General features: G+C 42.4%; 1 protein-coding gene across 1 annotated transcript in view; it reads right to left on the bottom strand.

Annotated features, from left to right (window-relative positions):
* Positions 1–27,742, bottom strand: part of PTPRN2 (protein tyrosine phosphatase receptor type N2) — a 1,071,863-nt gene that overhangs the window by 734,399 nt on the left and 309,722 nt on the right. Inside the window, exon 11 of the mRNA XM_075550901.1 lies at positions 22,661–22,740. Coding sequence (XP_075407016.1) covers positions 22,661–22,740 — 80 coding nt within the window. The remainder of the gene's footprint in view (positions 1–22,660; positions 22,741–27,742) is intronic.

The following is a 27,742-nucleotide window of genomic DNA, read 5'->3' as shown; positions in this document are numbered from 1 at the left end:
GTATGGAACACTTTAACTCTCTAGTCAGTGGCGGTCCTGGGTTTGGAGAGCATATATTAAATAAATGCCAAACCAATTTGTACTGATGGCATACTATGATTTGGTTTGATCAACTCTGAACTGGCCTGAAGGGGAATGATGAGCATCAAGCAGACATGGGCAGGGCACAGAGACACCCGCTAGAAACCCAAGTCTCCTATCAGTCATCCCATTCTCTCAGCTCCTCCACCTCCATGCTGTTCTAAATCCGCTAGGCATCCTCCACACCAGGACCTCTGCCTTCTGCTCCTATGGCTAGACTGTCTCCTGCTCTGCAGGTCTGTCCAGAGCTCCCTTCCTCATCGCTCCCAGGTCCCTACTGCAATGTCACCTCCCTTTTAATAGCACCTCCCACTTTGCCACCCTTAGTCTTCCGTCCCAGATTCCAGTTTTGCCTACGCCACTTGGCAGCATCCAAAATGCGACACACATTCTGCTTATTTGTTGGTTGTCTGTTTCTTCCCCACAGAATGTGAGCTGCAGTGGGGCAACTGAACTGTCCATGAGTTTTATCCTCAGCACCCAGACGTGTAAGGCATATCGTGAGAATATTGTCCAAATAGATATTCTTCACACATCAAAAACAGGTGCATCATACAGAATAAAGTATGCTTACTGTCTGCATTCCCTAAGTATGAAAGAATTCCCCTGAGCTGAGTTGTTTGTTTGTTTGTTAGATAAGGCCCGTCAAGTCAGTTGAAATTCACAACGACTGTATGTGCAACAGAAGAAAACACTTCCCGGTGTTGCACCGTCCTCACAATGTTGTTATGTTTGAGAGAACTGTTGCAGTCAATGGGTCGATTCATCTTGTCAAGCACCGCCCTCTTTCTGTCTGTCCCTCTCCTTTGTCAAGCACGATGTCCCTCTCCAGGGTCTGCTCTCTCCCAACCACATGTCTGAAGTGCCCGAGACACAGTCTCACCGTCCTTACTTCTCAGGAGCACTCTGCCTCTACTTCCTCCAAGGCAGGCTTGGTTATACTTTTAGCAGTCCCTGGTGCCCTCTCTTCCTCAGCAGCGCCACAATGCACATCCTGAGCTGAGTTATTCCAGTGCCTTTCTCCTGCCTGCTGGATCCTAAACTCGGGACTAACTTATACTGAACGATGATGAATGGATGGATCAAAAACCGGTGCTACTCTGCACAGAAAGCAAACAAACAACGAGAAAACACAAAAGCACCCCTTCATTTTTAAACCTCCCAAGGTGAGCAGAATGAACATTTATTGAACACTCATTGAAGGTAGGCATCACGGGGCGATCCTGAAGAACGAGGAAAAGCAAACCAACAACCGTAAAAGGAGAGAGAGAGAGAGAGAGAGAGAGAGAGAGAGAGAGAGAGAGCGACTGACTATAAAAGGGTATTTAGTCAGGAGACAAACACAATGTGCTTTTCAATAACCTTGAGACACCAAGGCGCACAGACACTTGGAAATGAGATTAACTGGCATTTATAACAGATCCCTTGAGCACATTGTGTTTTTTCCCTCTCACTATGAGTCGGCATCAATTTTATGGCAGTGAGTTTGGGTCTGGGTTTTAGAAGCAGGTTTGAAATGTTTTAGCACTTCAAGTCATAACTTTTATCCGTATTCCCTAAAAATCCCTTCCTATTAAGGGTGTTCAATGTGCACAGCCCCTAAGAGGTGCAAATCAGGTGCCGCCAAAGAAAGGTCTGGTGATTTACCTCCCCAAAGCCAGCCATTGAGACCATGTGGAGCACAAGTCTACTCTGACACACTGGAATCACCAGGATCAGAGTCAATTCCAGGGGAACTGGGCCAGTCAAGGTTCCTGTGCAGCAGCCTATGTTCACGGACCGCTAGCCATGGGCGCAGTACAGTGTCTGGCCGGGTGCAAGCAGAGCAGAGACCATTCAGATCCTCAACACCAAGTGATGGCCTTACTCTCTCGTGGATTAATTTTGAGGAAAACACACATACTCTACCATAACAAGAATTCTCTCTCCTAAGCAGTTATGTCAAAGATAGTCAAAGAGAAGCCACATGCTACTATCCTGGAGCAAATCTGATTTGCATCAGCAAATCGTCACTTATTTGCAAGTGAGAATGTGTTTCTCCCACAAATGATAGTTTTAATGCAGAGCCTCCTATAGTATAAAACGGAATGTATAAAGATGACTGCTGAATGACACTGTTTCCTAATATTCACCCACCTACCTCTCATCTGAGAGCTTGTTGTAGGGGGCTCGTGTGTTGCTGTGCTGCTGGGAGCCCTGTCGTCAGTATTCCAAGCACCAGGAGGATTATTTGGGATGAGCATCTCTCAGTGGAGCTTCCAGAGCAAGGCAGACTAGGGCAGGGAACTTAAAACGAACACGTTTTGACGTTGGCCACTGAAAACCTTGTGGAAAGCCGTGGCACACTGTGTGATACGGTGCTGGAAGATACGCCCCTCAGATCGAAAGCCACTCAAAATACAACTGGTGAAAAGAATTAGCTCCTCAAAATATTGGCCACTTTATCGTTGTGATATAAAGTAAAGCTTTGGACACCTTTATTTATTGATGTTTTGTTGTTTTCAGATGCCAGTTCTGACCCACATGGGAACTACACACTGCCTGGTCCTGGGCCATCCTCCCCATTGGTCCCATGCCCGAGTCCATTATTGTTGCCACTTGTCAGTCCATTGCATTGAGGGCCTTCCTCTTTTCACTGCCCCTCCACTTTACCAAGCAAGCATGATGTCCTTCTCCGGGATGGGTCTCTCTTGAATATATGTCCAGAATATGTAAGACGAAGCCTTGTCCTCGTCTCCAAGGAGCACCTTGGCTGTACGTCTCACAGCACTGATGTGGTGCTGCTCAAAATAAGAAGAAACAGTTGGAAACATTCATTGATCATCAGAACATGGAAGGTAGAAAGTAATAACCGAGGAAAAGTAGAAATGAGCTGAAATGGATTAGTATTGGCCGTTTTGAGTCAGACAATCATATAGTTTACTATGCAGGAATGGCAAACTGAAGAACTGTGTTTCATTCAATATCAAAAGAATACTTCAAGATCGCTTCTGAAGTACAATGCTGTGAGTGATAGGATGATGGATGCTTACAATGAACACTGTTTAATGCAACTTTTATTCAAATCTACATACTAACCATTAATAACGGAAATGAAGAAAGTGAAGATTTATACTCACTTCTACAGTCTTAAATTTATCAAACTAGCAGTCACGATGAATTGATAATTACTGGTAGTTGGAATGTAAAAGTTGAAAACAAAGACAAATCAGTAATTGGAAAATGCTAGCAATGTTTTCTTGACAATGGAAATGATGCCAGAGAGCTCACAATCAAATTTTCTAACAGCAGTGATTATTCATTGCAAATATTTTTCCATATATAAATAGTGATTGTGCACAGAGACCTCCCAGAAGAAATAAACAGGAACCAAATCAAGTATATCTCTGGAAAGGGGTGATGCAGAGGCTCAATATCATCTACCAGAATAAGGCCCAGGGCCGACTGCAGAGCAGACTGTTAATTGTACACACTCAAGTTCAAGTTGAAGCTGAAGAAAATTAAAACAAGCCCACATAAACCAAAGTATGATTTTTAGTATATCCCAGTTGAAATTCTACAACTTCAAAACAATATTTGACATACTGAACACTCACAAGTTACGGAAGACCAGAGGAATTGTGGGATAGCTTCAAGGGTATCAAGAAAGTTATTAAAAGAAACAGGAAAGAAAGAAAAAGATAAATGAATGCCAGACGACATTCTGAAACAGGCTTTGAACACATTAAAGTAAATAAAGAAATGAAAAAGTGAAGTTGCTGAACAGAAGATTTCAAAGGAGGGCTTTAAAAGACAAAGAATTAAAATATATTATCGTAATATGAAAGGAATGTAATATAGATAATATAAAAGTAATATATAATAAAATGTGGAAATAGCTGGGTTTACAAAACTGAAAGGGGGAAAGGACACTGCATTTCTCAAGCTTAAAGAACTAGAAAAAATAATCAAGCCTCCAGTTACACGATTGAAAGATTCTATGGGTGAAATGTGGACTGACATAGGAAGCCTCAGAAGAAGATGGATGAAATACGGAGAGCTACTGAACCATGAATAACTGGTTGACACAACCATTTCAAGAGGTAGCATATGGTCGGAACCAGTAGTGTTGAAGGAAGAAGTCTAAGCTGCACTGAAGGCATTGTCGGAAAAAGGAATTGACTGAAACCCAATTGAGAGGTTTCAACAAACGGATGTGATGTTGAAGCCATTCACTTGTCTGTGTCTCCAAATATGGAAGACATTTATCTGGCTACGCACATGGAAGAGGTTCATTTGTGTGGCTCTTCCAAAGAAAGGTGACCCATTAGATCCCAGAAATTAGTAACAATATCATTGGTGTAACATACAATTAAAATTTTGCTAAAAATAATGTTTAAAATATTTTCACAGAGAATCCAGGACAGATGAACCCTTCAGGACCAGTGGTGAGAGTGGCGATACCTGGAGGGTAGAGGGAAAGTGGTGTAGAAAGGGAGAATCAATTACAAGAATCTACATAAAACCTCCTCCCTGGGGGATTGACAACAGAAAAGTGGGTGAAGGGAGACATCAGACAGTGTAAGATATGACAAAATAATAATAATAATTTATAAATTATCAAGGGTTCATGAGGGAGGAGAGAGCAGGGAGGGAGGGGGAAAATGAGAAGCTGATACCAAGGGCTCAAGTAGAAAGCAAATGTTTTGAGAATGATGATGGCAACAAGTGTACAAATGTGCTTGACACAATGGATGTATGTATGGATTGTGAAACAAGTTGTACATGCCCCCAATAAAATGATTAAAAAACAATAAGTGCAATCGGACATCAATGGGGAATTCCTAAATATGTGAGTCAGATTCAGAAAAGGATGTGAAAAGCAATGTCATAGATCTTGGCTGAAAACAGATAATACCTGAATGATACTTACCTTATCTTTATTCAATCTACAAAGACATTTGACTGTGTGGATCATTAAAAAGTATGGACCACATTGTAATGATGGGAATTTCAGGACATTTAATTATGCAAAACATTGAGAAAACCCCCTCCCTGCAGGCTGGACAGCAGAAAAGTGGATTTCAGAAGACATCGGACAGTGTAAGACATGACCAAATAAAAATAATTTACTAATTATCCAGGGTTCTTGAGGGAGTTGGGAGGGAGGGGAAAATGAGGAGCTGATACCAAGGGCTCAAGTAGAAAGCAAATGTTTTGTGAATGATGGCAACAAATATACAAATGTGCTTGACACAAAGGATGGATGTATGGATTGTGATAAGAGTTGTATGAGCCCCCAATAAAATGATTTTAAAAAGAGCAGAGGCTAAAAAAATTTAAGAAAGTGCAAGAGACAGTCATTTGAACAAAACAAGTAGATCCTGTGTAGTTTAAAATCAGAAAAGAGTGCTGGGATTATATCCTTTCCATATACTTATTTAATCTGCAGACTGAGCAAATAATCTTAGAAACTGAGCTATATAAATAGCACAGCATTAGGATTAAAGGAAGAATCACCAAAAACCTTGCTTGCTGTTAGAAACTGAGTTAAAATTTATTGTGCCAACCTGGTTGATAAACACATGTGGGGTTAATTGAAGGGCAGAGCGATAAATGGCTCGGTGAGCCTCACCTTTCGAGTTCTTGGGTCTCTTGCTTTGTCATGGTCAGACCAGGGTGCAGCTGCCTTAGCCAGTTTCCTGCTTCAGCTGGCAAGACTCACTTCGTGCAAGACATACCCAAGGAAAAGCCACATGGACCTACCCCAATGCAGCCCTGGGTGCTGGAGCACCATGTGGAGACCCCTGCCAGGACTGAGATGCTTACACATTCACTGATTCAGCTTTCCTCCTGCAGTCAGCATCATAGTGTGTGTTTTGTAGATTGGTGTTGGACATATGGGTTAATGTTGGACTTGTGGGCTTGGGCAGCACTGGGTTGGGATGTTTTCTTGATGTGCACTTAACCTTTATATAAAACTCTCTCTTATACATGAGTTTCTGTGGATTTGTTTCTCTAATGTGCCCAGACAAACACAGAAAAGCAAAACAAAGATGACTTGAAGGATTTACTGATGAAGATCAAAGCCTAAAACCTTCCGTCTGGATTACATTTCAACATAAAGACAAAAAAAATTCTCACAACTGGACCAATAAACAGCACTATGATGAACAGAGAAAAGACTGAAGTAGTCAAGGGTGTCATTTTACTGGCATCCACAATCAGCATGCACGGAAGCCACTGTGTCAAACCATCTAGTTGAGAGCCTTCCCCAAGAAATCAGAAGACACCCTCTCATGGGCTCATCCAATGCTCTCGACCTCTCGGACGTGTGGAAGAACCCAGTGGTGGCCTTGTACACCAAGGTGAGCCAAATCTAGAGCTTTTCAGTTGTCTCATATGCATAGGAATGCTAAAAACACATAAGGCAGACCAAAGAATGATTGCCTTTGGAGAATCATTGTGATAAAGAATATTAAATAAAGCCTGGGCTGACACCAGGGATAAATGTGTCTTGAAGAGTAGGGCCGGTATTCTCCTTAGACCTGAGGCTAGTGATGCTTAGTTTCACGCACCTGGGACATGCTAACAGGAGGGCCCAGTCCCTGAACACAGAGAACAGGCCTGGTGCAGTAGACGAGGCAGCAGATAAGAGGGAGATCCTCACTGAAGTGGACACAGTGCCTGCTGTATTGGACTCAAATATGTCAACGGTGACGGTGGTTCAGGGCAGAGCAGGTTGCTTTTTCTGTCATACAGAAGGTCGCTATGACTCAGCACTGGCGAGGATGGAGCTGGACAGGGCGGTGTTTAGCTCTGCACAGGGTCGCTATGGGCTGGAACCTACTGGATAGCGCCCAACAACAACAGCACCAATTTACCCAGAATTCCCTAATCTCTCTAAGACCATTTTCCAACTCTTTCGACACAGGTAACCCTGTAAACTATGACCAATGAAATCACTTAACATCATTGATGCATTTAAATTCCATGTAAAGCCGTGATGAAAACTGGCTCGAGCAACTTCTAATTACAAAACGGTGGCTACTGGAGTCTTCTCCAGCTGGGGAGATTAGCATAAATCTTATAGCTGACAGCTTTGACCTTCACTCCAGCAAACACTTGTCAAAATGCCAAAAGTAATTACCTGGCTGTTTAGGAAGAAGTTATGGGTTGTAAGTCCCCACCTTTCCTTATTACATCTAAAACCTCTCTGAAGCTGTAGCCATTAGGCATTTGCTCTTCGGCACACAAAGCCTCCCCCTCACTTCTCACGAATCCGCTCACTCCCACCAGGCCTGTTCTCCCATTCAGGGCTGGTAGTATGTTCAGTCTTTAACCCAAGAGGCTAAGCGGTTGCTGGCTGCAAGACTTGTGCGGTTCTACATGACTGGGGGAGTTGTAGGTGTTCGCTCTTATTGGGTTCGCTTCTGCCACTAGCATTTCACACAGCATTTGGGCCCTTTCACTGCTCCCATCTCAGACGCTGTCAGCGGATTTCCACAGAGCAGCCAAGGAGCACAGAGATGATCAGATCAGATCGTGCTCCTGGTCAGAGCCCTCTGATGGCTCCTCTCTCGCGCAGGAATTTTAAGTTCTTACCATAAAGACCTGCACACTTAATGGAAGGTATGGTCCCTCTCAAAGTTACACCCCCCCCCCCATCATGCTTGCAGCCCCCCATCATGCTTCGCAGTGACGTGGTCGGTATCACACAGAGCATTAACTCAGCAGCAGGTTCCCCACAGGGCCTCCTCCACTACCAGGAAAGATAGACGCCTTAGTAATGTTTCTCTTCAATTTTAATATAGAAGGCTGTGTGATGAGAATTGTAAGTTGTTTAAATAAAATATTTCTTAGATTATGTGACTATTAACCACACAATTATTGTGTAAACTTTTGAACAGTGAATTATAACATTAGTTACAACATATTAGTGACAGAGTAGAAGCCTCAATTGATTTTTCTCATTTTACTTTAATGGATGTTCCACTCTCAAAAATGTTATTGATAATGGTTAACTGAGGCTCATTACATTATTGTAGTTGAAACAACAGAAACTTTGATAAAATTATCCGCTGTAAATACACTGGCAGCAATGAAAACATTTGTCTGTAGACCATGCAGTTGAAGCCTCATGATTTGAAGCCTTATTATAATCAGGCAATGTGATAGCTAAACTTTTGTACCAATTTGCATAGGCCAGGAATCTCAGTGGGTTGGCATTTAAAACCTAGGCATTCCCCCATGAGCTGGCTAAGCCTTCGGAGTGGGATAAGATTACAGTGGCAGGCAGCTTCTTTACTTGGTCACACTCCTATTGCAATTAAGTGCCCAGGACTACGACTTACTTCAATACAAGGATAGGCTGTGGGAAATCTGGTCTGACTCATTATTCTCTGGCCTTGAGTCAATGACCTGCCACGTTGCCTGATGATCCAAGGAATCTTCAGCAGTCCGTTGTCTAACCTGTTGACCTTACATTCAGTTGTCTCTGCAGCATCATTCCTGATGTGTAGACCGGACCTTACATTCAGTTGTCTCTGCAGCATCATTCCTGATGTGTAGACCGTGGAGTCATTTGCTTCTGCAGTCATCAGCTTATCAACCTCTTGCTGATCTTAGGTTCATCAGCCCAGCAGGCACTTGCATCAAGCAAAGCCTCCTTTGACTCACAGGCTTGGGATTAGCCAGGATATGAACGTATCCACTTCTACAACAGTGTGCGTCATTTTCTTGACATAACTTTATAGGTGTGTGTATCTCTATATCTATCTATCTATCTATCTATCTATCTATCTATCTATCTAAAAAGCTTCACTGGTTTTGCTTCTCTAGAGAACCTAGTCATCAGCAAGTAATATGACAGCTCTGACAGTAATGAATTTAAAGGTTCAAAGTTGATTTATCACAGTTTTATACTTTTAAGTATATTGATATATGTAAGCTAAGTTTAGGAAAATATTTTTGCTGTTATAACAAACTGCAGGGAGATTTTTTTAAAGAATACATTTCTGCTAAAACACTGCACAGAATTGTATAGGTAGTCATTCTGGTGTCTCTCGTCAGGCAGCATCACCCTGTATATTCCAAATCACCAGGCTCCACCTCTAGAAACACTACTGGTGCTGCCGTCACCCCGGCCTCTTTGACTGTCCTTGGACATGCCAAGAACATCCCCGCCTGCCTACCTGATGTCCTTGCAACAAGATTGGGCGCTCCTCTTCCAGATGTTCATGTTGCCTCATCCTCTGGATCTTTACTCCAAGGCTACCTTCTGGGCGAGGCATTCTTGGACCCTCCTACTGTCTGAAACAAACAGTTCTCATGCTCTGCTTTGATCTTCTTTATATGTCCTTCACCCTCTTGATTCAAGATGGTATAGGATCTGATGTAAGGGATGTGCTCTACCACCGGTCTTTTTTGTACTGCGATGACTTGCATGTGGCTATGATGCTGGAAGCTACGCCACCACTGCTTCAAATTCAAGCAGGATCACTAATTCTGAACCGAGGCCAGTAGTGTTTCCGCACCAAGACAAAAGGGAGGAAAAGTCTGGTGACGATTTCTGAAGGTTAGCCAGTGACAATCTTATGGATCACAATCAAATAGTATCCAATATTGTGCTAGGAGATGAGGTCATCATCAAAGAGAGTACAGGGCCAGGCAAGGTTTCTGTTCTACATGGGTTGTCTTGAGTCAGAGTTGACTCAATAGCTACTAAAAACACCACCATAATATAATAAAATAATAGAGTACCCTAAATAATAGGATAAGATAGCCAAATATGGTAAACTATACTATATATTAATCATGTAACACTATATCCATATTTTTTCCACCTTCCCCATTGGACCATAATCTTCACTCGGACAGATTCTTTTATTTGTACACTTCAGTATCTCTACAGCCTAGACCAATGTCTGGTATATACCAGGAACTTATGTGGCTCAGCATCTTCAAATAATTACTGAATGGTTAAATAACAGGGAAACTGGGTTCCCAAATAAAAAGAGGGTTTTCCCATCTGTCGGGACAGAAGGATTCAGTAACCATTCAATGTGAATTGCTCTCTGGTAAGTCTGTTTTTTGCTTCCTCCATTCTGCAGTCCTGCGTTGCCATCTGTGTACAACGCAGGCCAGGTGTGTTGTCATCGACGAGGAGCTAAGTTTAAGTGAACAATGATCACCAGATGCATCCTTGGTAGATGTTGCTTCTGTATATCTTCATCATCCAGCCTCCAGATCCACCATCAGCACATGTTCTCCCATCCTCCTGCCAGATGGCCTGTACTCCCAGATTTGCTCTCCAGAGTTCCTAGACTCATTTTCTGCCTTGCTTTACTCCAGACTGGGTTGGTCCCACTTGTGGTTTGACTCTGAATACCCATCACTTCACTGCTGCTTTGTGTGGTGTCAGTATTGATTCTGTGCACTGGGGTAGTCCATAAGAAATGCTCCATAACTCTTTGTGGACTGCATGAATAAATACCTGATCCTTTATTATATTTCATTTTTAATAAATCAATCGTAAAAATGTCAGCAAGCTAAAACAACTGATGGCCACTTCCCTTAAGGTCATTCATTCACTGTTTGCTCTAAAAACAAAAACTTCCTGAATCTACCCTACACAACCATGGTGCTGATGTAGCAGGTAGTGTGTAGATAACATTACAAAGAAGCATGAAAATACTGTTTTGAGATTGAGAATGACAAGAATCGATGCTTTCTGTCTGTCTGAAGAGGAGGAGGTATTGCCAATGCGTACCTATATCGAAATGTTCCTGAGTAGAGTTCTCCAAGAAGCGACATTGCCTCCAAATGGTGTGCTTGCCCTGGCTCGTAGACCCCTTCTCTCCGGCTTTCCAACAGCAATCGTCCCACCTTATTACCCAATGTGCATCCCACAGGTGGGCCCTCAGGCATCCCAAGTGAAACGTCAACATCCGTCTTGTGCTTTCTTTTTGACAGAGAGGAGGCCCGCTGCCCAGTGCCCTTGGCCTTCCTTGCCATTTTCCAAGAAAGGGAAAAGCACTCCTTCAACCGCGCTCCTCTGCAGCAAGCATTCCTGAGGGGGAAAATATGTGACGCAGAACTAAACGGTGGCTTTACAGAGATAATTTCTTATTCTCTAGATTAGAGGGTCTGGGAGTTTTTTGGTGTTCTTTAGAATCTTCCACTTGACAAAAGCCCAACTCCTCCACTTTAGGATTGAAGTGGACAGTCTGTTTGTTCAGCTAAATAAAAGTTAACTCTTCTTTCCCATCTAATAATCAACACGGAGACAGAGAACAAAGATAGAAAATTACCCATTTTCCCCCTACAAATTTGCCACGTTGGAGTCCATTTCTCATGCTGGGTCCTCAAATATGCACACCCGTAACAAAAAATAATGCTTCATGTGTCGACAGTGACATTCACACACGCGGGACACCATTTCAAATGGAATCATGACTCATGTTTCTCATTCGCCCTGTCAGAATTTGCAGTACTCACCACCATGCCCCTTGTAGATCTTAGTATTTTGTGTGTCTCCATTGCCTTGTTCAAATAGTCTAAATGTCTGGCAATGCTATGCCAGTCTCCTAAGTCCTGACTGCACTCTCTAGGCAACAACATTGTGAGTCAGCGACCTTTTCTCAAGACAAAGAGCGCTCTGCCTTGGGCATTCCTTGTGTGCACTTGCTAAGCACTGCCCTACAGTAATATTAAATTAGGGCCCCCAAGAAGCTTACACCTTAAGTATGAGGCAATAATGCAAATACTGGTTTTTTTTCTTTTGAGAATTGAGGATGAGAAGAAGGGATTCATTTTACAAATAGACCTTTAATGGATTTCTGTAGAAGCAAAGGTGTAGGAAGTCAAAAACTGTGTCAGGGCACTCGGACCTGAACAGTCAAGTTCTGAAGGACTCCCCAACCTGGAACTGGCCTGAAGCTGCAGGTACAGGGGGAAGTGACTGGTGACACCTGCAACACAAAAAATATTCATAGAACATCTCAACCACGGCCCGGGAGCTCAGCTTCACTTGGAAAAAGTCCAGGGGTAGTTCTCCCTGGATTTGTGCTATGGAAAAGTGTACAGACCAAGCAAGCCAGCATGGAGCCTGACGCTACCGCTCACTGCCTGACCAAGCTGAAGACTCCGCTCTGGTCTACCTTACCTCATCTGTTTCAGATGGAGCTGGATTAAGAGGAGTTCCTGGGGGATGCAGAATGGTAAAGTGTTCAACTGCCCACCCAACGAACAGTTGGCAGTTTGAGTCCACCCAGCAGAACATCAAAAGAAATGCCTGCCAACCTATTGATCAAATATTGGGCACTGAAAACCCTGATACACAGGGAGCTGCAATGAGTCAGAACTGAGTAGAAAGCAGCTGGTTAAGATCTCTTTTTTAACTGAAAATTTCTTTGATTCTCTGATTTTATGTCTCGGGGACGAATGTAGGACCGTGTCGAGTTTTGTTTTCATTCTGTTTACTTTATCTTTTTAAATGAAAGAGGTGTCATATTCACCTGCCAATAAACATATATTTTCTTAGGAAGGGGGCTTTTTCAAGCATTTACAAAGCATTATCTTTTTTGATTTCGTTCAAAAAGCACAATTTTGCTTTGTCATTCCTGGCTCATTCCTTTCTCTCACTCAGCATCCTCGAACACACAGCAGCAACATCTTAGAGAGCCAGAACCAGACTTTGAGCAGATCCGACAGGCAGAGGTTGAAAGAATCACCGTATGCAGATGGATCTTCTAGCAAAGGGTACTCTTTCTCCTCTTATTCAATTGCCTCCTAGTTTCTGGAACTGCATCTCAGGCATGGAGAAAGAGACTGTCAGTGCACTGTGCTGGATCCAGCTCTGCACTCTGTGTAGCTACACACTGCCCTGGATGACAGCATGCACTCCGAGTCTGCGCGCAGTTGAGGCATTCCCTGCCTGATTGAATCCGTTGACTCAGAATTCCAGTCTTTCTTGGTGGATAGTGAACATAAAGTTTCCCATTTTGCAAAGTCTAGTTCTGAGCACACATCTCACTCGCCTCCTTTCTCACCATTCCTCTGTATATGGGACCATGTGCTTTAACCCCTTTGTAAAAGGTGTTGTCCCTCTCTGTGGTCTCTTTTTGTGGTGTGTCCCTGTGTCCAGTCCCTTTCTCACCTTCTAGTTCATCTGAAACCTCAAAGGAGTCCTCCTCAGAGTGCCCATAATACTGGTGTCCACTTCTCTTACAGAGCTCTGTTGGCCTCTCTTGCATATGGCCCCATACTCAGGCTATTAGCTCCTTGAGGACAGGGACTCTCTGTCATACTAATTTTTATATCAGTTAAGGCTCTGAATTAAATTGTTCCCATGCAAAAATGTAAATGAAGGTTCAATGCCATGAAGGAGTATACCTGTGAGCAATCAACAGTTAAATTGCTTGGATTCTAGTTATGCTGGATAGAATGGTTATTTTCACTTTACCAGGAGTAATTCTATTATACTTCGAAAATAAACATGCTTCACAAACTGTACCCCCAAACTAGAAGGCTAGACAGCCCTAAATCTGAAAGCAGGTTTCCTTATGAAGCACACTTCATTTTGGTACATTAGAGACCAAGAGGATCCGTCTTCTCAGTCCCCAGGCTCCGGAACACAACTGACATATGTTTTTAAAGCTTTCCAGTTATTGCTGACTGACTCTCCTGATGTTGCTCAAGATAATTTAAAAACAGTTGTAGCAGTACATCAACAGGGAGCTGACAGCAATTCAAGAAACCAGATTCCGAAGAGGATGCGGCATGAGGGATACCACTGTTAGTGTCAGATGGATCTTGCCTGAATGCTGAGAATACCAGAAAGGTATTTGTTTAACCATGTTATGTTGATTATGCAAAAGTATTCAAATGTGGATCACAACAACTTGTGGGTCATAGTGCCAAGAAGGAGCAAGCCAGAACACTCCCTTGTGTTCACAAGGAGCCTCTAAGACAGCAGGAGGCAGTCACTCAAACAGAACAAGAGTATACAACATATTTAAAACCAGAAAGATGCGTGTCGGGGTTGTATCCTTTCACCAAACCAATTCAATCCATCTGCTGAGCAAGTGTGGACTCTGTGAAGAAGAACGCAGCACCAGGGCTGGAGGAAGGTTCATTAACAACTCGAGATACACACCGCACACCCTTGCTTCCTAACAGCAAAGAAGACTTGAAACACCAATGAACAGCAAAGACTATGCTCTTTTTAATGGATTATACTTCAACATGAAAAAAATTGAAAATTCTCGCAAAAATAACATCATAACAAATCGAGAAAACATTCAACTTCTATGAAAACAGCAGTCAAGGAATCAAACGCTACATCACAGTGGGAAAATCCGCTGCAAAAGTATCACTTTCAGGAAGTGCAGAGTGGAGATCCAAAGCCCATTTGTCGGCCACTGGAGATCCCCTCACAGAGGGGTCTAAGGGAGGAGATGAGTCAGTCAGGGTGCGATGTAGCACCGATGAAGAATACAGCTTTCCCCCAGATCTTGGATGCTTCCTCCCCCCCAACTACCATGATCCGAATTCTACATTGCAGGACTGGATAGGGCAGAGGTTGTACACTGGTGCATATGGGAGCTGGAGGCACAGGGAATCCAGGGTGGATGATACCTTCAGAACCAGGGGGTGAGGGGCGATACTGGGAGAGTGGAGGGTGAGTGGGTTGGAAGGGGGAACCGATTACAAGGATCTACACGTGACCTCCTCCCTGGGGGATGGACAACAGAGATGGGGGTGAAGGGAGATATGGCAAAATAATAATCTATAAATTATCAAGGGCTCATGAGGGAGGGGGAGCGGGGACTTGATGCAAAGGGCTTAAGTGGAGAGCAAATGCTTTGAAAATGATGAGGGGAAAGAATGTACAGATGTGCTTTATACAATTGATGTATGTATATGTATGGATTGTGATAAGAGTTGTATGATCCCCTAATAAAATGTTTTTTTTTAAAGTATCACTTTCAAGGTTAGGGTATGCCTGACGCATTCCCTAAGTCTGGGTACTTTTAATAGCCTCACGTGCATTCCAAAGCTGGACAATAAACAAGGAAGGCAGAAGAAGATTTGAGACATTTGAATTATAGTGTTGGTGAATAATATTGAAAATACCAAGGACCGTTTGGAAAAATTACAGCCAGAATGCTCCCGAGAAGTGAGGCTAGGGAAACGCTGTCTCGTGGACTCCGGGCATATTATCAGCAGAGGGCAGCACTTAGAAAAGGCATCACGTGTGGTACGTGGAGGCTCTGTGAGAGGCAGACCCTCAGGAAAATGGGTTGGCAGTACCTACAGCAACGGGCTCCAACAGAGCACGGGTTGTGAGGATGGTGTACGACCAAGCAGTGGTTTATTCCATTGTAGTTGGGGTCACTCTGAGTCAGACTGACTTCATGGCACCTAGCCACAGCATCTGAAAGACTCCTCCTCGTTGGTTGGTGAGTGACACTGTGTCGCTTGCAGGCCGTTATACTGCTAGAGCCCACGGCACCGGTGTTCAAGTACTATTTTCAACACCCACGGTGGGCTCTCCAGAGCTTTCACACTAAGACCGTGGAGAAGTGCAGCCTGATGATGTACTTCCAAAAATTAGCCAATGAAAACCTTACAGATCACAACTTGCTTTGGATGCAGTGTCAGGAGGGATCAGTTGCTGGAGGACTCCATGCTTTGATGAAGCAGAGGGCCCGGCAAGGCGAGGGATGTGCCCAGTGAGCTCGAATGGTACAATAGCCACAAGAAGGACCCAAACAGGCGAAGGTGAGGATGATGCGGGATATACAGTATCCAGGAATTGAACTCAATGTACCTATCTACCTGATTTTAAGAAGGGCTGAAGACTTTTTAAAATGATATAATCTTCTATTTATTGCTCTTTTCTTTCAAAAAAAAAACCCCTAAAAATCTGGATTTCTAGGTCCTAGTGAAGTATATGCACAGTGTACACATTTCCTTTGTTCAATGAGATTAGGAACCCCTTATACTGTGGCCTGAATTTTGCAAGGATACATATGGGGGCTAGTTTTGGGGAGAACACTAAGAAAGCCAGACTATGGAAATCAGAGAAACTATTACCTCTCTGCTATGTACACTTTGTATTTGAGGTAATGAGATCCTCTCAGTACTCTTAAGAAATTCTAACACATGGGAACCAATGAGACCAAGCAAGCCTTATGACCTAAACCAGGGGTTCTCAAACTTTAGTTAGTTTCAGGATCACCTGGAGGAATCTAAAAACATATTTCTGCCTCCCTCAGAGTTTCTGTAGGAATTGATAGACCTTAGGTGGGATCCTAAGAGTTTGCCTTTTTAGCAAGGTTTCAGGTTATGAAGATGCGGTTGGTCCAGAGACTACCCTTTAATAACTACTGATTACATAAAAGTATTGAACTTGTCAACAAAACATGGCAATAATACACATAATCTTTCTGCCGTTGGAAAAAAACCACTTTAAGAAGAGTTCCATTTCCCTTCTGTGATAGGTTTATTGTGCCAACCTGACCAATAGGAACATGTGGGATTAATCAAGTCACAGTTTGATTGGAGGGCAAAGAGATAAATGGCTCTGTAAGGCCTTCCCTCCTTGTTCTTGCTCTCTGATGATTGGATCAGTGTGCGGCTGTTTTGCTAGTTCTTTGCCTCAACCTTTGAGCTACACTACCTGTGGGCCAAACCAACCCATGGATCCCGTCGCTATAGCTTGAGGCTCCATCAAGACTTGCTTTATCACACTGCTGGTACATACATGGCTTGAGCTTGAGGCTAGGGGATTGGATCCTGTTGCCTTGCATTGTTTGTGTTTGATATCCCATCCAGGCCTGTTTTGCTAAGCTCCCAAGCTACTGACTGTTGACCCATCCTGCTGTTTGCTGCCTTTTCAGTGGGAGGACTCTGTTGTCTGCTTCCTTGACCTTGGACCTGTCAACCCATGTGAGTTGAAGGACTTCTAGTATATTAACTGTTCCACAGAAGTGAGTTGAACTGAGGCCTCTGTACTGCTGTGTGGACTAATTAGCTTTTATATTCCTTCTCACTGTTTAAATCCATCTATCTATCTATCTATCTATCTATCTATCTATCTATCTATCTATCTATCAGATCATAAGTAACATGATTCTATTTCTCTAGATAACCCTGCCTAACATACTTTCTTTGCTCTAAGAGAATCTAACACAATGGCTTTAAAAAATAGATGGCTTTCCATCTCAACAGAAAACTCAACAGTGTTTTCCCAAGTGATCATCATTGCTGTCTAATAAGATCATCTTTGAGCCCAGGAAGAAAGGGTACATAATAAAAGGAAGGAAGAGACACTGAACAGGGTTAGTGGGGACTTCCCAAACACTTGTGGATAAACCAGCAGTTGGTCCCTGCATCTACCTTCCAAGCAAGATGAGAAGTTCCATGCTTCAACACTTACTCACTTCTTGGATATGTCCAACAGGAGAAATGAAGACACTAAGAAGGTGGGCTCTTTGTATCTAAGAATAATATCATGAAAATCATTTTATTCTTTGAATAAAGAGAGGTCTGTTATTTGATATAACATCAGGCATCTCTCCAATGAGCCCAAACCAACAAACAAAAAAAGTAAAATAAAAATGGCAGCCAAATGCCAACTTGCAGAGACTTTGATTAGGAAAGAACTTGCTTGAGGGGAGTGCATATTGGGGACCCAAGACCTATCTGTAGGCAACTGGACATCCCCTTACAGAAGGGTCTTGGGGAGGAGACGAGTCAGTCAGGGTGCACTGCAGCAATAATGAAACATACAACTTTCCTCTAGTTCCTAAATGCTTTCTCCCCACATACTCTCATGATCCCAGTTATACCTTACAAATCTGGCTATACCAGAGGATGTACACTGGTACAGACAGGAACTGGAAACAAGGGAATCCAGGGCTGATGATCCCTTTAGGACCAGTGCTTAGAGTGGTGATATCCAGAGGGTGGGGTGGAAAAGGGGAACCGATTACAAGGATCTACATATAACCTCCTCCCCGGGGGATGGACAACAGAAAAGTGGGTGAAGGGAGACATTGGTCAGTGTAAGGTGTGACAAAATGATAATAGTTTATAAATTATCAAGGGTTCATGAGGGAGGGGGAAGAGGGAAGGAAGGAGGGATGAGGAGTTCATACCAAGGGCTCAAGTACAAAGCAAATGTTTTGAGAATGATGATGGCAACAAATGTACGAATGTGCTCGACACAATGGATGGATGGATTGTGATGAGTTGTATGAGCCCCAAGTAGCATTATATTTTTTAAAAATTGGAGAAAAACATGAAAAAGATTTAAAAATCATAAAAGAGACAAGGCTTGCTGGTCAGATAAAGATTTGTAGGACCTTCAAGATTATGAAACTCATCCTTCAGGTTTGGAAATGAACTCACCTCCATGTAAATAATCAACCATTTAAATGACCAGGGCAGGCAGCACTGAGGAAAGTTGGATAAATGGCAGCACATTCCCGGGATGGAGCGCATGCTTTGCAACAGAAAGCATATGAATTCTTGAATGTAAAAGATATGATCTGCCTGGCAAACCTTCACCTAATTCAAAATAAAAAGATTTCAGGAAAAAAAAGGGGGGGGATGGGGGAAGAACTTGCTTGATTAGGCTAGGGTTAAAAGAGGGGAGGGAACTGGGAAAGCACAGGCTATGTCACCTACTGAAGAACTATCAAATGAATAAGTTAATAAAGCCTTAAAGAAACCATAACCATTCAGTGAATTCCAACTACCTCCCTGTTCTGAGAGTCAGAATAAAACTGTGCTCCAGAAGAAGATGTTCATTCAGGCTTTTTCTCCAAGGTGCCCCTAGGCAGATTCAGACTGCCAACCTTTGGGCTAGAAACAGAGAGCTTGAATATTTGTGTCACCTGTAGAGTCCAACACCAAGTGGATACTGAATGCTGCCACAGAGGTCATGGCCACAGCAGAGCCTGATCTCTGGGACCAAATGGTAACAGAGCAGAGTTTACAAGCTAGCTATTGGTAATAAATTAATGGTGTCTCAAAAGATAGGGCTTTATGCATATTGGTATAGGGGAGCAAAAACATGTTTTTCCCTAAAAGATGATTAACACAATTCCTTTAAGGGAAGTAATGCAAACATCGACAGAAATACATTATTTAAAAATATTGAAAATGAAGAGTGGGGAGAAAGGCATTTTGTGTTCTATCAAATTTGTCTTGGCCATAAAGATCAAATTTAACTACTAACAGCACTGTTTCTATAGACATTTACAATACAGTAAGTGCCTCTTTGTGCAATACTGACTTATTTTTAATATTTACTAATACCTTATGCTCACATTCAAGTTCATAAGTTAGGCAGAATTCCCAGAAAAGAATCGCCTAGTATATCAAAGGGATTCTGAATAATGAAAATCAACTGAATTTATCATTCAGCATAAATGCCACTGATATTTGATGGGGACTAATGTGGTATTAACAATATACCTATTTATTAAATTTTATATGATTTCATATAAAATAAGTATACCTTAAATTCATCACCAGTTATGTCTCCCTTCCTTAATAATAACGAAAGATACCTATATCATGGTATTAAGCTCCTTTGGGCAACTATTTGCAATCAGGCAGTTGGGTTTGCAGGAGCTCAAATATGCAAGCAGTAGATAATATCAGAAATCACCTCAAAGGGTCTACTAAGTTTGGTGCACTGAGTATAAGCACAGGCAAGACAGTATTGCTCATCTAAAATGCTTCTGTCCCAATGGCACTAGGAAGGTGCAATTAAAGTGTTATGGATTGAATTTTTTTGCCCCCCAAATAGGTGCTATAAATCATAATCTCTATATCTGTGACTGCAACCCAATTTGAGTACAGGTTTTATTTGATTAGGTTAATAAGGCCATATACTAAGACACATACCATTAAGTGGTAGTATGGAATAAGTCACAAACTTTTGCTGTATAGTAAGAGCAGTTTAGGCACAGAGAAGCAAACACAGGAAAATAACAACGTCATCTAATATGAAGATCTTCAAGAAACATGGAGTCGAAAGAACACCAGCATAAATTGAGAGTAGGATTGACAGGACTGACAGAGAACCGTCCCAGAGAGTTGAGGCCCGGAATTGACCGCCTAGCATCATACATTATGAGAAATTTTAGTTTCTGTTTGTCAGATACTCATTTGTGGGATTTCGGTCTTCATCTAACTAAGAAACTAAGATATATAACATTAAGATTCCACATTGTCTTTTAAAACAAGAAGCACAATCACACACTGAGCATGTCTCCTTCTCATGAGGGCATATCAACCCAGTGAAAAGTTTTCACCTCTGTTTTGTGAAACAAGTTTACTTGGCTTGCTGCACTTTGGTTTTACACTGCCGGCGTGTAAAATCCTACGGGCGCAAGCTTACTTTTCATACTTCTTTTCTTGCATAGCACTAGGCAAATTCATAACCCTTTGAAATTACTCAAAGCAGAAAATGAACTAGCTTAGAGTATTATCAATTTTGCATACGTAAAACAAGCAAGAAACATTTTGATTTGAATAACATGAAGTTTAACATAAATCCACTGGGACAACTCAACACACTCGAGTATTTCGAAAATTGTTGATATGAGGCTCACACATTATGCATTTCATAGGTAATCTCCTCCTTGGAAAAACACTGTATTGTGTGACATGAAAATATTTCAAACAGCCAAGGAATTAAATTTCAAATAATCAACCTCATTTTCCCTATAAAGCATAAAAAAAAGAAAAGCTATTGTCAGTAGGTATATTGTACCTACTTTTAAAAAAGATAAAACAACATATTCCACTCTGTTTTCAAATTCCAGCAAATCTACTATCAAAAGTAATATTTCCCATTTCTAGGAAGAATTTCCAATGATAGAACTTTTATAAATACAGCATAGTTCACTACATTTGACTCTTGGGATGACGATCTAAATTTCAGTTTAAAAACAGTTCATAGAAAGGATTTGTGAAAAATAAAGTTATTTTCTGTTGAGCTTGGTTCATGCACATTCAGCCCAATCTCTCAGAAATAAGAATTGTAAACAGATTTTGTTTGAAATATACTCAGGTAATCACTGACACTGAGGAGTCATGATCAGTCAGTAGATGTGAGTGAGGAGAGGGGAGATCCCTTAACACACAAGGTGGGGCTGCACCAGCCGTACAGGCATGTCACTCTTTTCCAGGCAGCAGTGGACACAGAATAATATCTGCTGGTCTCCTTTCCTTGTTGGAACACAACAAATTGCTCAACTGAAGTAAGGCTCTTTCACGACTTCAGTGAGCTGCATCTCGTTGCCATATGTTTGACAATGAACGCTCCCCACAAAGATTTCATCTGTCGAATTTCTGGAATTTAGTATAGCTTTTCAAAGAACTTTTTTAACACCAAAAATATTCTAGCTCCCCAAATCTCTACTGTAAGCCACAAAGAGTTGTTAAAGGCACAAACGCATCCCACAGGTACCGACCAACAACAATCCAAATAGCTAAGACCAGGTTTATTTCATTATTTAGAGAGTGTAACACCTGCTTCATGCTTTGATTACAGAAACTTTGAGTAATATCATGCGAATACAGTGAAACCTCAATTAATGAAAATCAAATATAAACCCCCCAAGATATCTGCTACATTTTACTTTGGAAAGAAAAAGAACTACATTTAATTATTTTTAAGTCCATATAAAGTATTTACAAAAGTAGCCATTTTCTGCTGTGATGAGATTAGTATATGTTCATTCCAAGTCATAAGTGAGTATACAATATTAAAGAGGTCTAACCACAGTGTAATCCCCAAATACTGAGAAATCACCAAACCGAGTTTCTGTCTCCTATGGTTTCTCTGCACTTTGCTAAGCAGAATGATCATATAATGCATTTTGCAAAGAGTTTTCAACACGCTAAACAGAAACAAATCTCAGATAGAAGAAAACACAAAAGCGTTACATGCTACTTTCTTTTACAGAGCGTTGGCTGTCTGTTTTACAAATTTTCTTGTCGTTTAATGACAAACACCAATTACATCGCAAAGATGACTCAAGCTCTGTCAGTAAATAAATGTCAAAATGTCTGATTAGGAATCATCAGCAACTGAGGATCTAAAAGTTCAGTTAAGCCTTCACATCTGGTCCATGATGGATAAAAGCAAAACCAGTGTGTGCTTCTTGCCCAGGACCAAATGAAAAACCTGAAAGCAAAATTGTGTTTGCACTTTTCATGCTGGGGTTACTATAGACACTAAATCCTTGCATTTTCAAAAGCTAGCCTCTTTTCTCTCTCAAATATAGCACCATGGTCCCCTGTCTTCGGTGTGAAGCCATGTCCACATTTCACTTTAATCCAGTTCCTCTCCAAACAATGAAGTCCCAGGCAGTGTTAATTGACTGTGGGATGGTACACTTCAATTTCCCCTCGCTGCTGCTGAGCCAGACGGTTGCCTTCATTAACTATCAATCACCCAGGGAAACTGGGCACTTGCTTTCTCAGAGGTTGTTTGGTATGCTTACCTTTCTCTTGTCTGACTGATGTGTGTGTGTGTGTGTGTGTGTGTCCGTCCACACAAAAAACTTACCTGCTGCCTTAGCAACATCTGCACTTGTCACATTGTGGGTATTGGAGTTCACTCTGAAGGTGACAGCTGGTCCAATAACACTGAAAAAGATGATGTGCAAATGAGTTGATAACAAAGTCAAAATACAATGGTGTTTATCCGAAAGCTACAAGGGCAACATTAATATGCTTTAAAAATACAAGTATGTGTCCCTTGACATTCTCAATCCACCCCCTTGAAATGGGATGTTATGTGATTTAGAAGTTGTACAGATATGGTGCTGTATCCAAGAGAAAGTCATGCAAGATGGTCACATAGTGACTGGGCCCCACATCACCTGAAACAAGATAAAAACAGACTCAGCTGCTTCTGAACCTGGGTGGCTGAGACCCCATCTCCAAGACCTGTGTCTGCCTCCCTGCTCAGCCTGCAACAGCCGTCCAACTGGATTTGTGCCCACCTGCCTCCAAAGGCTCCGCCCTTTCTATCCTTGTTTGCCTGTCAACATATGCACTCCCACACATAATGGCCTATATTCTAGGCCCACACATCTCTACTCTGCTCCCTGCTACTTTCCTGTTCATTTTCCTACCACCTGGGGTGCAGCTAGCACCCCAACCAACTCTGGGCGAGACACTAGGCACTGGGCCCTGGACCAAGTAGGTCAACAACCTCAGTAGGCATCCTTTCGGTGGCTTCAGTCCCTGCCTGAAGTAGCCTTAGAACACTCCCCCTTCCCTCTAGGGCTGGGGTGGAGGTGAGATTGGAGGGGTAGTGAGAAGCAGATTGGATCCCTGTCCTTAGCAAAGTATTTCTGCTGTCTTGCTCTACCATTGGAATTTCTAAATGCGCTTATAACTTAACTTGTCGGACCCATCAATGCAGCAAGAGGTTTCAAAATTCCATTATATTTTAATTCGGAACATCTTGAAGCCCTCTCATACATGCGTTCCAACATTGCCCCAATAAAGGGATTTACCAAGGCTTTGTTCATACCATTTGACCCCTGGCAAGCTTCTGCTTAGATAGCCGTAATTTTTGGTTTCCATTTTCAAGTTATTCTATTGATGAGCTTTACTTTTCTATTTTTTTAAAAAAGAATTTTATTGGGGACTCTTACAGCTCTTTTAACATTCCATACATCCATTGTTTCAAGCATATTTGTACATATATTGCCATCATTTCCTCAACATTTACTTTCTTTTTGAGTCCTTGGTATTAGCTCCTCTGTTATCCCTCTTCCCACCCCCCGTGACTCTTTGATAACTTATAAATTATTATCTTCATGTTTTACACCAACCTCTGGCTCCCTTCACCCACGTTTCTGTCATTTATTCCCCTAGGTGGGGGGAATTATGCGTCGGTCATTGGAATCCCTTCCCCTTTCCTTCCCTCCTCCCCACACCTTCTCCGTACCCTCCTTGTATGGATACTCCCAATTCTGTTCCTGAAGGGGTTATCTGTCCTGGATTCCATGTGTTGTGAGCTCTTATCTGTACCAGTATACAAGCTCTGGACTAACCTGAACTGAAAGGCAGGACTGGGATCATGACAGTAGGGGGGTGAGGAAGCCTCAAAGAACCAGAGGAATGATGTGCGTTTCATCAGTGCTATACTGCACTCTGGTTGACTCATGTCTTCCTTGTGACTCTTCTTTGAGGGGGTGTCCCATTGTCTACAGATGGGTTTTGGGTCTCTGCCTCAGCCCCTCTCAGTCTCAACAATATATTTTATTTGTTTGCTTTGGGTCTTCTGGTGCCTGTTACCTGATTCCATTGACACCTCAAGATTGCACAGGCTGGTGTGCTTCTTCCATGTGGGACTGTTGCTTCTCTGCTAGATAGCTGCTTGTTTCAATTCAAGCTTTTAAGACCCCACATGCTATATCTTTTGATAGCCGGGCACCATCAGCTTTCTTCACCACATTTGCTCATGCACCCATTATGTCTTCAGCGATCATGTTGGGAGGGTGGGCATCACAGAATGCTATGCTGTTTGAATAAAGTGTTCTTGTATTAAGTGAGGGCTTGAACAGAGGCCCAACGTCTGTCTACTTTCTCAATGTGTTGTCATATAAATATATGTACACAGGCCAATACCTCTATTTTAATGAATTAATATATTTACATATGTACACACCTATGTTGATACTTCTATCCATAGCTTTGCTTCCTAGATTTTTCCTCTGTTTCCTTTGACCTTCTTCCTGCCCCACCATCCCACTTGCCCGTCTTCTGCCTGTTAGTAACTCCTCTCAGCTAGATTGCTGTTGCTCTAACACTACCGGATCTCTATGTCCTCCTCGTTGTTGCTTTTAATTCCCTAGTTGTTCCCCTGTCTATGGCATTGTTTGCTCACTGTTCCTTTCCCCTGCCTCTTGCTCCCCAAAGGTCCTTCTGGAACCATCAGTCCCATTGCTTTCTCCTCAAGCTTATTTCCTATGCCTATCTTATATTGGTAGGCAAAACAATAACAGAGACAAAAGAAAACAAAAAAAGATTGGATAAAAAGAGACAAGAACAAAAGAAGAAAAAACCTAGCAAAAACCACGAAAAAGCATACATAATTCTAGGTCTGCTGACCTTTATGACTATCTCCCTACTGGTCCTGGAGGGTTCCAGAAAGTGCCCCTCCTAGCCTGAAGTCCATTTTGGGGGCTCTTCAGGGGTTTTGAAGTTTTGCTTTGCTCCCGTTGCTGATCTGTTATGTTGCTTTCTTAGTTTGCTCCACTGTGGGAGTGCTCAGACCAGACACACTCTCTACCGCATGTCTCCAGTACTGTCCTCTGATGCTCCAGTGAGGGGACATCATATTCTTCTTTTCTGTGTCCAGTGCAGGGACGTTATCCTCAGGGCTTGGTGAGCCAGTATGGGATCTAGTCCCTCGCTCTCTTTTTTCCTTCTTAGTTTACTTCTGTATGGATGTGGCAGGCCGACCCCTCTCCCCAGCCTGCAGGTTTACTGTTATCCTCTGTAGCAGATATTTCTAGGTGTGAGGAAGGTAGGGGTAGAGGTCAGTTCGGCTTTGATCAGGGCGGCCCTGTAGACCTCGGTGTTTATGAGTAGCTCCATGTGGTTAGTAGAGTACTAATCCACCCAGGGGGTGAGTATTGTTTATGTCTCCACAGAAACGGGAGTGTGCATGCAGACCCACCATGGTGAGCTTTCCTTTACCATTACAAAATTTAAATCAACCCCAAGAACCTAACAAGAACAAGAAAATATTCTGGCAAGGGAAAAAGAAAAATTATTGTTTTAAACAGATGTTAGTATCTTGTACCCAAGGGAAGAACCTGACTTAAGAGCAGGGAGAAAAGAGACTACTGTATATACTCGTGTATAAGCCGGGGTTTTCAGCACATTTTAATGCAGTTTTTGTGGTAAAATTAGGTGCCTCAGCTAATATTTGGGTTGGCTTATGCTCGAGTATATATGGTAATTTTTAAAAAATTCTCTCCCAAAGGTCATTTAAATCTTCACAATATAAAAATAACTAGCAAGGGCTCAAGATAGGAACTACCAAACATGTTCAAAGATGTGAAATGCTATCTGAAACCCAGTTTTGAGAAACAGATCTACTTTATAGCAAATAAATCTGTGCAAAGATTCCATATCCTTCAGAAGCGTTGGTATTGTGTATATACAACCAGTTGCCAGGCCCATGGGTGTCATTGTTGAACTGAGGCCCATGGGGTTTCTCTCCTCTCACTCCCTTTTTCTTATATATTTTATTGGGGTGAAAGCACACACACCAAATTAGACACCATTCCAACATGCAAATTCAGGGACACCGATCGCATTTTTTGGTTGTGCACCCATCAGAACTATTTCGCATATTTTCCCAGCACCATGAACATAAACTCAATGTTCTCTCAGTAAAAATGAAACAGAACCAACCAACCAAACAAAAACAAACCCTTTCCACAGGCTTTCAAGGGAAAGATCAAGATTGGAGTATTCGTTCTTAAAGGCAAAAACCATAGCCACTAGAGTGTTGATGAAAATGACCTGCTTAAGGGGTGCGTCTCTCTCAGACATTAAAAATCAAGGGAACAGCCTGAGATGGAAGAAGACAGCTGAGGACATTGACTACTGATTTCACAGTAGTGTCTGTCTCCCCATCTTAGTTCTGTCATTTGAGGGTGCTCTCAGCACCCCTTCTGTATGCTTTGTTTGCTTGGCAAGGTGTACACAGAAGGTCCCTTACATAGTTCCTGAAAGGTGAGCTAGAAGTCTGAGGTGCTGAAAGCAAGAGGAGATGGACGCATGCAACACTAACACTACTTTTAAAAAGAGGCCAGTTTCTTACTTCCTAGCTCCTGTTTCCTACTTTTATCCTTAAAATAGAAATCACCCCTCTTTCTCTTTCTTCTCCCTCTCTGTTGTAAATGACGGTTCATAGACCGCTGATGACACACCTGGAGAGTCGGAATGGGTCCCAGCAGCTTAGAGTGAGGTGGATGTATTTATTATTCCAGCTGAGGCCGGGCACCGTCACTTTCACTCCCAGTACAGCTCCTGCTTCACATAACCATGGGCTCCAGTGGGCAAGAGCCACCCTGGCTGGGTTTGGCAGGAAAAATCGCTTTTCATGATGATAATTGGCAGTTTCACAGCCTTATCCTTAAAGGTCTGTGCATAGGACTTGATGCTCACCTAGTTCCTCTTCTGAATTCAAAGATTTGTCTGCCCTTGATTATGTACAGAATCATATCAACATCCCTGGATTCAACTACAAATATCAATACAACTAATGTCAAACCACCAGCCGTCTGTCAGTTTGTCATCCTGTGGTGACTCTCCTTTTGTGCTGCTGCGATGTTAGAAGTTGTGTCACTGGGAATTCAAATACCAGCAGGGTCAACCATGGTGAACAGTTTTCAGTGGAGCTTCCAAGGTGAGAGAGAGTAGATGAAAAGCTTGCGAATTTCGTTCCAAATTGTCCGATGAAAATATTATGAATGACAATGATTCACAAGAGACTTACTCTTTGAGGGCAGCTCACTTAGAAGAGGGGTTTCTATAACAGGGCATCATGTTTAGTAAAGTGGAGGGACAGCAAGAGCAAGGGAAATCCTCCGTGAGATGGATTTACATAGTAACC

Source organism: Tenrec ecaudatus, chromosome 5 (assembly GCF_050624435.1).
Source record: "Tenrec ecaudatus isolate mTenEca1 chromosome 5, mTenEca1.hap1, whole genome shotgun sequence".
Classification (NCBI taxonomy): domain Eukaryota; kingdom Metazoa; phylum Chordata; class Mammalia; order Afrosoricida; family Tenrecidae; genus Tenrec; species Tenrec ecaudatus.
This window is presented reverse-complemented; position numbering and strand designations above follow the sequence as displayed.